Source organism: Pimephales promelas, chromosome 6, assembly GCF_988280905.1.
Source record: "Pimephales promelas chromosome 6, fPimPro1.hap1.1, whole genome shotgun sequence".
Taxonomy (NCBI): domain Eukaryota; kingdom Metazoa; phylum Chordata; class Actinopteri; order Cypriniformes; family Leuciscidae; genus Pimephales; species Pimephales promelas.
In genome coordinates, this window is record NC_142774.1 from 1,330,492 (window position 1) to 1,344,501 (window position 14,010).

The following is a 14,010-nucleotide window of genomic DNA, read 5'->3' on the forward strand; positions in this document are numbered from 1 at the left end:
GTATTACACCTTTAAGACATTAGGATACAATTAAACACTCACAGGGCTTTAGTGCAGTTGATCACAGCTGGTATCAGTCTTTTTCTGCCCTCATCTGATGTGTTGTATTTGTTGAGGTCCAGCTCATCCAGCACCTCCTCTGACATCTGAAGCATGTAGGCGATTGTTGAGCAGTGAGCAGGAGAGAGTTTCTTCTCTGAGTGTTTGTCTGATTTCACAAACTCCTGAATCTCTCTGGACAGAGTCTGATCTTTCACTTCCAGCAGACAGAGGAACAGATTGATGGATCTTTCAGTGGAGAGTCCATGTCCATCTTTGATCTTCTCTTTAATGTACTGTGTGGTTCTCCTGATGCTCTCTGAGCTGTTCTCTGTGTGTGTCAGTAGATCCTGTAAGAGTCTCTGATTGGACTCCAGTGAGACGCCCAGCAGGAACCGCAGGAACAGATCCAGATGGCCATTCTTACTTTTGAGGACTTTATCTACTGCTCTTTTTTTCAGATCATACAGAGTATCTAAACATGCTTCTGAATTGATGCTTGTGTGGTAGTAAAACACATAAAAAGCAGAGAGAAACTCCTGAACGCTCAGATGAATGAAGCTGTAGACTTTCCTCTGATGAATCACAGATTCCTCCTTGAAGATCTCAGTGCAAATCCCAGAATACACCGAGGCGTCAGTGACGTCTATGCCGCTCTCAATCAGGTCCTCCTCATAGAACATCACATTGCCCTTCATCAGCTGATGGAAAGCCACTTCAGCAAGTTTCACAATCACTTCTCTGTTGGACTGCAGGAGTTTCTCTGGATCTCTCTCTTCATACTTCTGATTCCTCATGTTGATATGAATCAGCAGGAAGTGGATGTACATTTCAGTCAGAGTTTGAGGGATTTCTGCACTCAGATCTTCTTCCAGGAGCTTCTGAAGCACAGTGGAGGAGATCCAGCAGAAGACGGGTATGTGGCACATGATGTGGAGGCTTCTTGCTCTTCTGATGTGTGAGATGATTCTGCTGGCTTGATGCTCGTCACTGATTCTCTTCCTGAAATATTCCTCCTTCTGAGGCTCATTGAATCCCTGAATCTCTGTCAGACGGTTGATGTATTTGGAGGGGATCTGATTGGCTGCTGCTGGTCTGGAGGTGATCCAGATGAGAGCTGAGGGAAGCAGATCTCCTTTAATGAGGTTTGACATCAACACACCCACTGATGAAGTCTCAGTCACATCAGAAACTTTCTGAGCGTCTGAAAACATCAGTGTGATTCTGCTTTCATCCAGACCATCAAAGATGAACACAACTTTACACTCCTCATACATCTTTGAGTCCAGATCTTGAAGTTCAGGATGAAAGTCCAGCAGAAGTCTGTGAAGACTGTACTGATGATCTCGGATCAAGTTCAGCTCTCGAAATGAAAGCACAAACATGAAATCTACATCCTGATGGTCTTTTCCCTCTGCCCAGTCCAGAATGAACTTCTGCACAGAGACGGTTTTCCCGATTCCAGCGATGCCTTTAGTAAGAACAGTCTTGATTTGGTCTTTCTCCTGGCGTCCTGGTTCAGGAGAGGCTTTAAAGATGTCATTGCAGTGGATTGGAGTGTCTTGTGAGTGTTGTGTTCTGGCAGTTTTCTCCATCTGTAAAACCTCATGTTCTTCATTCACTCCTTCTCTCTCTCCCTCTATGATGTACAGCTGTGTGTAGATGCTGTTCAGGAGGGTTTCATTCGCTTGGAGTTTGTTTCCCTCATATAATCTCTCATACTTGTTCTTCCTGCTGGTTTTGTGCTGGTCTTTAACTCTCTGCAGGTCTCTATTTTGCAGGACTGCTTCAGTTTTAATCTTTTTGGTCTTCTTCCTTCATAAAAAAAGAGAAAAAATGGATAATGACTAGTGGAGACTTTCAGAAAATGTGTAGATCACCAGATACGGTTTTATTGTGCCCCTCTTCAAGGTGAAGCCCTGTCCAGTGCATATCTTGCATATTTTAAATGTAATGTTATTTAATTGAGTCTTAAGTCATTATTTATGTGCAATGCTATACAGAAAATATCAAATAATTGTTTATACTAACAGTTCAGAGGTCACTGGTTCCTCACTGAATTCTGCAGGTGGTGTAATAGATCTGTTACTCTTCAGAGACACACCGCTGAGTTCTGGAGACTCTGATCTCTGTCTCTTCCTGATGCTGAAAAAAGATAAACAAAAAAATCAGCATTTTAGAACATTATATATGTTCTAAAGCGTGTACTTGGACTGCTGCTGGAGTTTGCTCAGCCAAAACGAAAACCAAATATAAACATAACAACACTAACTTCAACAAGACCGTTTTCTGTTGTAAATCAAACTTCAAACCGAGTACTGAAACTGGAGTAAAACAATTTGCTGGAGCTATGGCGTATCGAGGCGGAATGATTGTTTACATCTTGGCTCTCCTGCTGCTTTCGCTCCGCTGCTGCTGGCTTGGTCAAGCTAGCGGTGCTGCGCGGGGATTCCGGGGAAACGTTGTTGTCTTTGCTCAGCTGAGTCATCAAGCCGTTTATCAAAATATCCTGAGCAATGGTGCGGCTAACCTACCAACTACTGTCCGGCCACGCTCTAGGATGAAATCTTCAAACTCAAACTACAAGCTAACCAGCTACCTGCTAATTACGATCTTACTGGCAGGTGACGTTCATTCTAACCCAGGACCAGTTTGCAAACGAAAGCCATTCTTGCAGGATAGCGTAACACCACGGCTTGTAAACACCACTGAACTGCATCATGGAAGTGACAATCGATCTGTAAGTCCGATTGCAACTCCACAAAACACTATTCTTAACCTGAATGGCTGTAAAGAACATTTAAACAGAATGACGACAAAAAGAAAGTTTGAACTTTTTCAACCAGTAAACCAGTCTAAAGTATTGTGGGATAAAAGACTAAAACCCAAAGGCCTGCTCGGCGGACACCTGAATATAAGAAGTATTTTATCTAAGACGGAACAAATTGAGGGTCTGCTGACTGATTCTAATTTGGACTTTCTTTTTCTCTCTGAATCATGGCTAACTGAGTTATCACCAAGGACTGCTTTTGCTGTACAGGGATATCATGTTTTTAGGAAGGATAGAAAATTAGGTAGAGGTGGAGGAGTCCTTCTGTATGTTCGTAATCATTTTAAATGTGTGGAGGTTCATCTTAATTCAGTGCAAGATTTAGAATGTATTATTGTTACTATTGTTTTATCTCCCCAAATGTCTTTTACTGTGGTTGGATTATACAGACCCCCTAATTCAACAAAGACATTTTATAATAAATTGAAATCTGTACTAAAGGAAATTGGTTCAAAAACGGAATTAATTGTTTTAGGCGATTTTAATGTAAACTGGGCAGAAAAAGCTAAGAGATGTCAACTTAAAAGAATATCAGATCAGTTGAATCTTACACAAATGATCCTTGGCCCAACCAGGATTACTCAATCAACACAAACCCAGATAGATTTAATTTTTACTAATAAACCTGAAAGAATTACAAGATCATTTAATTTGGTAACAGGTATGTCAGACCACAACTTGACTTTAATTGTAAGAAAGTTGACAAAAAAGAGGTTTTTATATAGACAAGAAGGCAAAAGCTTTTTTAATATTATACCAAAATCCTTAATTGGCCAATTTGAGGAGAAATTGAAGCACTTGGACTGGAATGATATTATGCAGTCTGGAGACATAGAACAAGCATTTATTAATATGATGGATAGAGTTAATATGACCAAAAGCGAATTTAGTAAAAATATATCTTACTCGAGTAAAGTGCATCTGCCATGGTTAAATGAACAGCTCTGGAAGCTAATGAAACAGAGAGACTTGGCATTAAAGGCTGCTCTTAAATCTAAATTACCACATGATAAAAGACAATTCCAGAATTTGCGAAATAAAGTAGTAAAAGAATTAAGACAGGCAAAAGCTAATTATTTTATTAAATTAATTGAGGAATCCAAAGGAAATTCTACATTAATCTGGAAAAGTATTGATAAAATTACTAAGAAGGAAAATAATTCAGTTAAAAATTGGATTATACGGGACCAATCGAAATTAATAGAAGATAAAGAAAAAATAGCTACAATTTTTAATTCCTTCTTTTTGAACTCTGTACAGTGTCTGGCTAGTAAATTTGGTGCTAGATCTGGAGTTCCACAACCAATAAACAATGATTTGCCTGTCTTCACTATTAAAAATGTCTCAGAATCTACTGTGTCGAAAATAATTGATAATTTAAAAGGATCTAAGTCAAAAGATGTCTATGATACTGATGCACGATTTTTTAAAACTTATAAATCAATTCTTTGTAAACCTTTAACACACTTGACAAATCTGTCCATTACAAATTCCTATTTTCCAAATTGCTGGAAAGCAGCAGTAGTGACACCTATTTTTAAAGCAGGTGATAGGACTCTCCCATCAAATTATAGACCCATAAGTATCCTTCCAATAGCATCAAAAATTGCAGAAAGAGTAGTTTGTGACCAATTAGTTTCTTATTTAAATGAAAGTGATGCGAAACTACACCAAATGCAATTTGGGTTTCGAAAAACCTATTCTACTGAAACTGCTAATTGTTATTTTGTTGAACAAATTAGAAGTAAACTTGATAAAGGTGGTGTTGTTGGAGCTGTGTTTTTAGACTTCACAAAGGCGTTTGACACAGTGAACCATAGCTGTTTAATGTCAAAACTTCAGAATTTTAATTTATCAAATGCTGCCTTGATGTGGATGAAATCATATCTCAGTAATAGAAGTCAATGCACACGAGTGGGTGATAAATGCTCTTTATTTGCTAGTTGTCCTACGGGGGTTCCTCAGGGGTCAATTTTAGGACCGATTTTATTTAGTATTTATATTAATGATCTGCCTCAAGCATGTCCAGGTATAGATGTTATAATGTATGCAGATGATACTGTGCTTTTTACTCATGCAGGAACTAAAGAACTAGTCGCAAAAAAAACTTTCATCTGCAATGGTGGAAGTCTCAAAATGGTTAAATGTGTCTTGTTTGTCTCTTAACATAAGTAAAACTGTATGCACGTATTTCACTGCGCGAAAACAAAACTCTGTGAATCCAGATATCATATTAAATGGTGAAGCAATTAAATTTGTGACGCATGTTAAATATTTAGGAATAATAATAGATCAACACCTGTCATTTAAAAAGCAAGTAAAAAGGGTTATAAATAATGTTAAATTCAATTTGAATAATTTTAAAAGCATCAGGCACCAGCTCTCTGAATCAGCTGCACTTCTTTTAGTACATACTCTGATTTTACCTCACTTGTCGTATTGTATAACATGCTGGTCGCAAGCAGATGCAACTACACTTAAACCAGTGCACTCCCTGCATAAACAAATCATGAAAGTGTTAGATAAAAAACCAAAGGACTTCCATCATTGTACGATTTTGCAAAAGTTGCAATTTTTAAATATGAATAATTTTGTGTTTTATACTGATGTGTGCCTGATGTACAAAATTATACATAATCTTGCCCCACCCCCTCTTCAGGGATGTGTGACCCATAATGGAAATGCAGGTAGGACTAGAGCATCTGCCAGGGGAGATTTGGTACCACAGTACAGAAAAACAGCCTTTGGGCAAAAAGCTTTCTCAGTTAGAGTAGTGGGGTTGTGGAATTCCCTACCTACAAACATTCGCAGCCTGAATAGCTACTCAATCTTTAAAAATAAGCTCAAGCACTGGCTACTATCAAAACAAATTTGCAACCACTAATGACTGAACTGTACTTTATTTGTTTTATATTTTGGTTTTAAATTTTATAATCTACATATATGTACTGTGATGCTTCATGTGGTGTATATGTAATGTATGTTATTTTATTTGTCTTCCTGCCCAGGGACAGCAGATGTAAACTAGCTATTAGCTAATTCTGGTGCAATTACTTTTAATTGTGCATTGTCCCTGTAAAAATAAACAATAAAATGAAAATGAAAAAAATATATACTGTATAACTTGACTGCACCATAGATTTGTAATAATATATAAATTTAGAAAATTATTTTTACTCAAAGCCATTTACAAATAAGGAATATACGCAATTAATCTGAGAGACAGTGACATGATAACTTGTACAAAACTATACAAAGCACATGTTAGAAAAGAGATGATGGTATTAAATGTAAAAAATATATATATTTTACAAAATACATACATTACTAGAAATAAAAAGAGCTACTGGTTTAAGAGGGTTTAGTCAATCATTTTTAGACACTTCTTGGAAACTGCAAGCAACTCATCTATTTGAACAAATTTAAGATTGTTCCTCTATAGTGAAGAAAAGTGAAAATTCAGGAAAGTGATTGTGTGCTTCTCTGTGAAGTTACACTATCTCTTACACACTTCAGGCTTCCGGAATGCACTGTAAAACACTTGGAATAAAATGATCTGTCAATGCTGAAATGTCCAGCGTCTCACCTGGGGTCAGAGGTCACTGTTGCATCACTGAATCCAGAGGGAAGTTTGCTCATGGACTGATCACTCTTCACAGACACACAGCTGGATCCAGGAGATGGAGAACTCCTTTCAGACGCAGTGTCCTCATCTTCTCTCTCATTATGGAGACTCATTTCTCAAAAAAAACCTTTTGTGAGGAAACAGTTATTTTTAAAAGTTTTCTATATTACAACGATACAATACAGCTACATCAAAGAACATCTTAATTATATTTAGAACGTTTATCTTCCCCATATTATAATGAACACATACAAACATATTTCACAAATAGAAAAAAAAAACTTAATTCAATTGCGTATATTTTAGTGTGCGTGTGTGTCTGTGTGTGACAGTGACTGCACAGCTATGCAAATAAAAGTATATGTAAATTTGTAACTATTTAGAAAATAATTGACATCAGTCTTTAGTACTTTTAGCAGTCTAATACTGAATAATGTATTAGAGTACAGTGTTTCAGTATTTATTCATATTTTACCTTGTGGCACTTTGAGGTTTGTCTGAAATGTAAAGTGCATTACAAATATAAAATCTATTATTATTAATGAATTTGTGTCAAAAAACTTACTCATGGAGAGATATCTTCAAATTAAAATTGTTTATTTTAGGGATGGGGCCGATCCGATCCAGTATCGGTATCGGGACCGATACCAGCATAATTCACGTATCGGATTTTTCCGATCCAACCTGCGGAGAAATCCGATATTTATGATCCATGTCTGCGCTTTAACGTTGTCTGCTGAAATGACTCCAAAAGTGATTCCCGCCGGGCCTGCTAGTCTGCTATAGCTAGGGTGACCACCCGTCCCGCGTAGCGCGTGCGCGCACAGCGTTTGAAGCCCAATTCATGCGTCCCGCAAATTGAGACCGCGTCACGCATAATCAATGCTTGCTCAAAAAAAAGTCGGTCACTCTTTATCCTCGAGACGCAGGCAGCCAAACGTTGTGCCTGAACTCTTCACGTTCATGAACTTGTTCATATTTTGGGTGAACTGAACGTATTGTTTAACTGCCTGTCCTGATGAACGTGTGAACTCGTTCATTCTGGTGTCGCACGCTCTCTCAGTTTAACTTCGTTCAGTGGGGTGCCAGATTTCTATAGAGCCTTCCAGGCGAACACCCTGCTAAAACTCACCGTAAACAGGGCTCAATATGTAGCGAAAAAACACCAAATCTGGCAACAAAAGCCACCAGTGTCGCACCGCAGCCGCCGTCGACAAAGGCGTCGTATGATAATTTAAACGGATTTTATAACGAGGTCGGTGAAGATGGGAAAAATCTTACATTTCTGTGTAAACTTGAACTTAACTAGTTCATTTTAAAATGTGTGAACTGAACTTTGAACTAGTTCATGTAGAAAGTGAACTTCATCAAGACTGGTTGCCACTCCCACGTGACCTGCTGACTAGGTTGATGTCAACTTTTTCATTGTTGTCATGACAGCGCAGCTTCTCATTCCGTGAACCTCTGGAGTTGTGAGTTTAGACTTTTTTTCGACTTTTTTTAAACTGTTCCTGTGGTGTTGAGCCACTATAATTCCTGTTAATCCTATAATTTTATACTTTTATTGATTTAAAGTGAATTAATTGTAATAAAAATAAATAAAATTAAATAGCTAAAGTAAATCGTAAGTGGAAGTGCTGTCAATTCATTGAATGTTCAAAATATTCATCTTTATTTAGAAAACAAATACACATTGGTTGGCCTATTCATGAGAATATATCAGCAATTACACATGTTTAGGGAATAGGGCATTATTAATGCATGTGCTAAGGTATGTGCTTTTTTTAACAATTATTTATGTACAAACAGTAAGGCAATAGTAACAATTCTAGATATGGGTAAACCACTATCAGAGTCTGCCCGTGGGGTGGGGGCACCGCCGCGCCAAGCAGTGTCCCACATTGTCCCTCAGAAACATACCCCTTGTCCCCCCTTGGGCTTATTAGCAGGTGGTCACCCTAGCTATAGCTGGCTGCAAACTGTGGAATGGATATCCTGAACGGAGGTGCAGCTCAATCAGTGACTGTAAAACATAGGGCTCAATGAGACACACCCCCGCTCAGGAAATCCATTCCGCAGTTTGCAGCCAGCTAGCAGGATAGCACTGAGCTATAACATGTTCGCTGTGTGGAAATCATATGGTGGAACTGGAAACACCGCTGCAGTGCAGAGCAAGACAGCAAAGTGCAATGTTTGCAAAGCCGTATTAATTAAACTATTTGATGCATGTTTGCAATTCGCAGTCCAGAAGAGAAAGAGAGAGATCTCTCACGCGGTGCAACAGCAAGCACAACATGACAGCCCGGCGTAATGTGACGACAGAGGAAACGTAGCCTGGTTACACTTTAGATCTGTGATATTAGTCTGATTTCCAAATATTAAAGAATATATTGAGGTAAAAAAAAACATTAAAAACAATAGCCGCATTCTGTCTAGCCAACTTCCTTCCCATCGCGGCGGTGCGCTGTCATTTCTCCCTAAAACTCAAACTTTAAGACAGAATCAGCACGATCGATGATTGTAGTAAAATGCAGTCTCTGCTGTTACTAAATTGCGTCACGCTTTTAATAATAAAAAGAGCTATTAAAAGCACAAAATTTGCGCAAGAGATGTTGTTCCCAGTGCGGCGCGCTCCGAAACAGACCGCAACAAGACAAGCAAATTATAATCTGGGCTTCATATGCGCGTCTAAACGATCAAATGTAGCCTGCACAAAAATGTCAAACCGACCGACTTGGAGATTAACACTTAAACAATTTATTATGTCTAAAATGAACGTAGTTATGGAAATATTTGGGAGAAAATATGGTGCATCAGTAGACTATGAAATCTTAACTCTTAAAGGGGCAGCAGTATAAATGTGACGATTGCGATTACTGAGAATCAAACAACCAAAGGCAAAGAGAAAATCACTCACAGCTCTTGAATGAATTACTTCAGCTTTAATAAGCATAAATCTATCTATGATAAACTTTGCAGTGCTATTTTACTTTTGATTACTTTATTATAATTCTTTTTAAGACCATACCTGAACAATGTTTGTAGACCTTCCTGAAATTAAAGCACTGTGTAGGCCTGTATAATGTGTATCTTTGTTTAATTGTCTATCTATTGTTTAATATATATTTATATATATATTGACATACATACATATGTACATATCATCCTTGCCTGTAGAGAGGAGTTTATTTCAGCATCATATAAAATCAACAATAATGATAAATACTATTAAAGCAAACACAGCTCTGGTATCGGAAAAGTATCGGTATCGGCCGATATCCAAAGTCAGGTATCGGGATCGGAAGTGAAAAAATGTGGATCGGTGCATCCCTTTGTCACGTGATCTAAAAATATTCAAATATAGGCAGAACATGTTTTTTCCTGATTATATAATATTATATAAAACAAACTATTATTACTTTATAAGAAATATATCAGCCTAGGTTAAATCGCAGGATATTGATATGTTGTCAACGTTTCTGCCATTTTGGTTAGATTCTCATGTGGAAACATAATTATTTGTGTTTTAAATCCCATGTAAAGAACATAAACCTAAATGGCAGCAAATTGTTATATCACTCCATGGTTATGAAGCATGAGTTCTGAACTTACCTCAAAATATGCGACTGTTTAAACACCCAGAGTAACACCCGAGGGTTAAACCTCAGAATGGCGTCTCTTCTCTTCTGTCTCTTTTCCTTTCGCTTCTACCTGGTAAAGGTGTGTCTTGTTTACTTTTAACTCCACTGATATGAAAATCAAACTCACTCCCTCTAGTGGCGCAAAGAGTCATCACTCATCACAGGTTCAACAGGACTGTACAGGTGAAACTCGAAACATTTGAACATTTGTGCAAAGGTTCATGTTATTCAAATGAAATAAAGGTGAAACTAATATGTTTACTATATATAACTGTATGCATGCTTATACTTTCAGAGGGCCAACATTTTTGTATTTAAAATCATTTTTTATTGATTTCATGTAATATTCAAATGTTCTGAGATCATGAATTTGAGGTTTTCATAAGCTGTAAGCCATAATCATCAAAATTATTACTGTGCACAATATTCTAATTTTTCGAGTTTCAGCTGTAGTCAGATACCTGTGTGTGTGTGTGTGTGTGTGTGTGTGTGTGTGTGTGTGTGTGTGTGTGTGTGTGTGCGTGTGTGTGTACAAGATGCATTTTTAGGTTACCCGATTAAATGTTTTGACAAAACATTAATTACAAAACCAAAAATGGAAATGAAAATGAAAATAATCAGTAATGTCAGCAACAAAGCAAATTACACAAAAAACACAGGCTAAAACTGAAGCTCATTGGTCAAAATGACTCATTGTGTTTGCAAAATGCTCAAAAAACATTAAAAAACAAAAAAATAAGCAACACATTTTTCCATCAAACATCACAACTTGAGGTCCAATTAAATTATTCTTTCAATCAATCACTACACAATGGACAACAAAATACAGCTATAAATATAAAATTATGCTTTACAAATGTAGATATGCTGAATACTGCAATAAAAAAGTTCCTTTACCACTTAAAGGTGGAAATATCAAAATAAATAAATAAATAAAAACACTTGACGATTATGCCACAGGTTTTAATCAACATGAGGGAAAAATGCCTCCATGTATAAAACCCCGCAACCTGTTGCCAAGCAACCAGCGTTCATTGTCTCAAGGGACATCAGCTCATACGGCAGACGTCCTGCAAACCATTCATTCACAAGGCGAGATTGGTGGAGGGAAACATTGTCCCAAATGATGATCTACGAGTCAACAGCCCTCTCTCTCTTCTGTCTTTCATTCAGTGCATCAAGAGCCGACACAAGCAGGCCTGAGGAGCGCCAAACACACACTGAAAGCTGATTGGTGTGTGTTTGCTTTATTCTGATAATTTAAAATTTTGATTTTAAGTGCTGTTTTAAAGTGAGCAAAACTGGGGTTTTAGTTACTCAATTTAGAAGGATTTTCCTAATAACAAAAACAAATCAATAACAGATATACATTTCTTTTGAAAAAGTCATATTCATTTGAATGAAGAAAAACAGATGACAGTTTTTTCTTGGACGCATTTCTGACGGAAGTAAACAACATTACGTCATTTAAATATCCATTCGGTCATAAGTGCAACCTCTATGCTGGGATTAAAGATTGACGAATACACAAATAACAATAAGATATTGATTTTTGTATTGTTTGCATATGAGCAATATTAGTGGGCAAATAATTATTAAAACACAACTATATCATTTTAAACTTTCTCAGCATCCCTCGCCTTATTAGATGAAAAACATGAGAGGATGTAATCAGATTAAAAAACGAGAATCAAAGTTGACCAGTTCTGTCTTTATCCGAGGCCTAAACATCCTTAAAGGGGTGATAAACTGAGAAATCAATTTTTTTTGAGCTTTTAATATCTAAGAGGTCATATAAGAATACCCTGTAAGTTTCAGAACTGAAAACGTCCTTGTTAGTCCAATAAAAGCTTACCAGGCTCAGCAAACGACTCGTTTTTCAAAGTAGGGAACTATGACGACAAAGAGGATAAAACCCCACCCCTGCAGAAGAACATCAACGCCTACTTCAACACGGCCGGTTTAGCCCCGCCCACCGATTCACGCATTACACGCATAGCTAAATAACATAGATTCCTACCTCGTGATGACAATCCGGATCTAGCTATCGAGCGATACAGAATATTGTGCAGCGCCTGGTTGTGAAAGAAGACAGTCGCTGCATAAGCTTCCTCTGCGAATCATTCCGGTTGCCATTTTACAACATTGGACGTTTTCAAAACAATTTTCCCCAATTGCATCGACGGTTGAGTTGAAACTCATTATAATATGCAAAACTGTTATCTTCAGTGCGAGATGCCCATAAAAACTGAGCGTTTTTTTTTAGCTAGGCTCGAAACCAGAGTCTATTACTTATTCATTTTGATGTTTTTGAATGCAAAAACCAAGCGAACGTCATAAGTTGACCTCAGACAACAATATAATAAAATTTAAAAAGCCAGTTCATGACCCCTTTAACATGCTGGGTTTGGGACTCATTATCTTTGCTTTATCAGTACACAATGTTGCATTCAACATGGATTTAGCTTATTTTGTAATTCAATTAGCTTACTCTTTATAATTTTTGTATTTCTTTGTTTAGATCTAACGCGTTTCCTTTGTGATTACCTCAGATAAGTTTTGTTTCTAAAGATAAGCCCTCATGGGTGTGGAAGTCCTCAGAAAGCCTTTAAAAGCCAGCAGTGGATCTCACAGCCGTCACAAGAGAGAACAGAAGAACAACACACTTCTTTTGAAAACATAAACCTCATGAAATGGCAAATGCAGTAAGTAGGCAATTCTTTTCATTTGACATTAAAATCCTAGCAGACACATCAAAATAATATAGTAAGAACCAAAATGTGCTGATCATATAAAAATCCTCAGTGTTTCTATTAGTCCAAACTCAGAGTGTTAAATTAACACTTTATCAGTGTTAAAGTTAATGAGATAATTAAGTGAATAATTGAGTGATTATTGACCCTTGTATTTTTAACTTTTAGGTTGGTTATTGTGATTGAGTTACAACAGTCAGATGAACAAAGAAAAAAGTTGATTCAATGGTGTTAGTTGTGTTTAAACATAATCATTATTTGACTTGAATCATTAAACTCACTGAGAGCTTTACTTCTAAGATTGCCAGGGTTAGTTCAGTATTTTACACGTAAAGCCCTGTTTTAAGATCATTTCTGATTAATTAAAATGGTTAAGACTGAAATGGTATAACATAAGACATACATAATATAACCAACATCATCAGATCACCTTTTCTCTTTGTGTATCTGACTGTCATGGTGATGTACAGCAGCCAAAACATTTTAAGTTAAACATGTAAAGGTCAACTGCCCAACTAAAGCAAACACTGATCTCCATAATGGTGACTTTGAGTTTTCTCCTTCAGTGATTCTGCTTGTTATCATCAGGTGTCTTCAATAATGCTCAATCATCACTCAATCAATAACTTAAATAGCACATTAACTTTAACACTCTTCAGTGTTAACTTAACTCAAATTTGAAGTAGTAACATTCAGGAAACTGGACATTTTTATGTTCTTGTAATGTTAGAAATCAACATTACTATCATGCTGAATTTTGAATCGGAAATTACGTTTAAAGAACATTTGAGGAAGATTAAACATTTTAAAACACGTTCCTCTAACGTCAAGAAAACTTGACATTTTCACGTTCCCAGAACCAACACTGAATATTTAGAGAACGTTCTTATAACAAAATCCTGTTAACTGGTCTCTTGTTAAGATTCTGTACAAAACATGTTTACTGTTTAGACCAAATACATCTATTTAGACAATTCACTATAACATTACAGTTAAAACAAACAGAAAATGGATATAATGATTAACCAGCATATATTTACTATAATGAATAACAGTGCCAAGTTCTGTTTGCTTTATTACTAAACACTGATAACGTTCACCATAATTGCTGCCACTATCACT

General features: G+C 36.9%; 1 protein-coding gene across 1 annotated transcript; it reads right to left on the minus strand.

Annotated features, from left to right (window-relative positions):
- Window positions 1–38: 38 nt before the first annotated feature.
- On the minus strand, window positions 39–10,193 carry LOC120487995 (protein NLRC3). Its single transcript, XM_089132699.1, has 4 exons — window positions 10,107–10,193; window positions 6,456–6,609; window positions 2,071–2,184; window positions 39–1,854 (listed from the first exon to the last, which is right to left on the minus strand). Exons 2-4 carry the CDS (start codon window positions 6,605–6,607, stop codon window positions 39–41), a joined length of 2,082 nt encoding a protein of 693 aa, XP_088988825.1. The 5' UTR covers window positions 6,608–6,609; window positions 10,107–10,193.
- Between the last annotated feature and the right edge of the window lie 3,817 nt (window positions 10,194–14,010).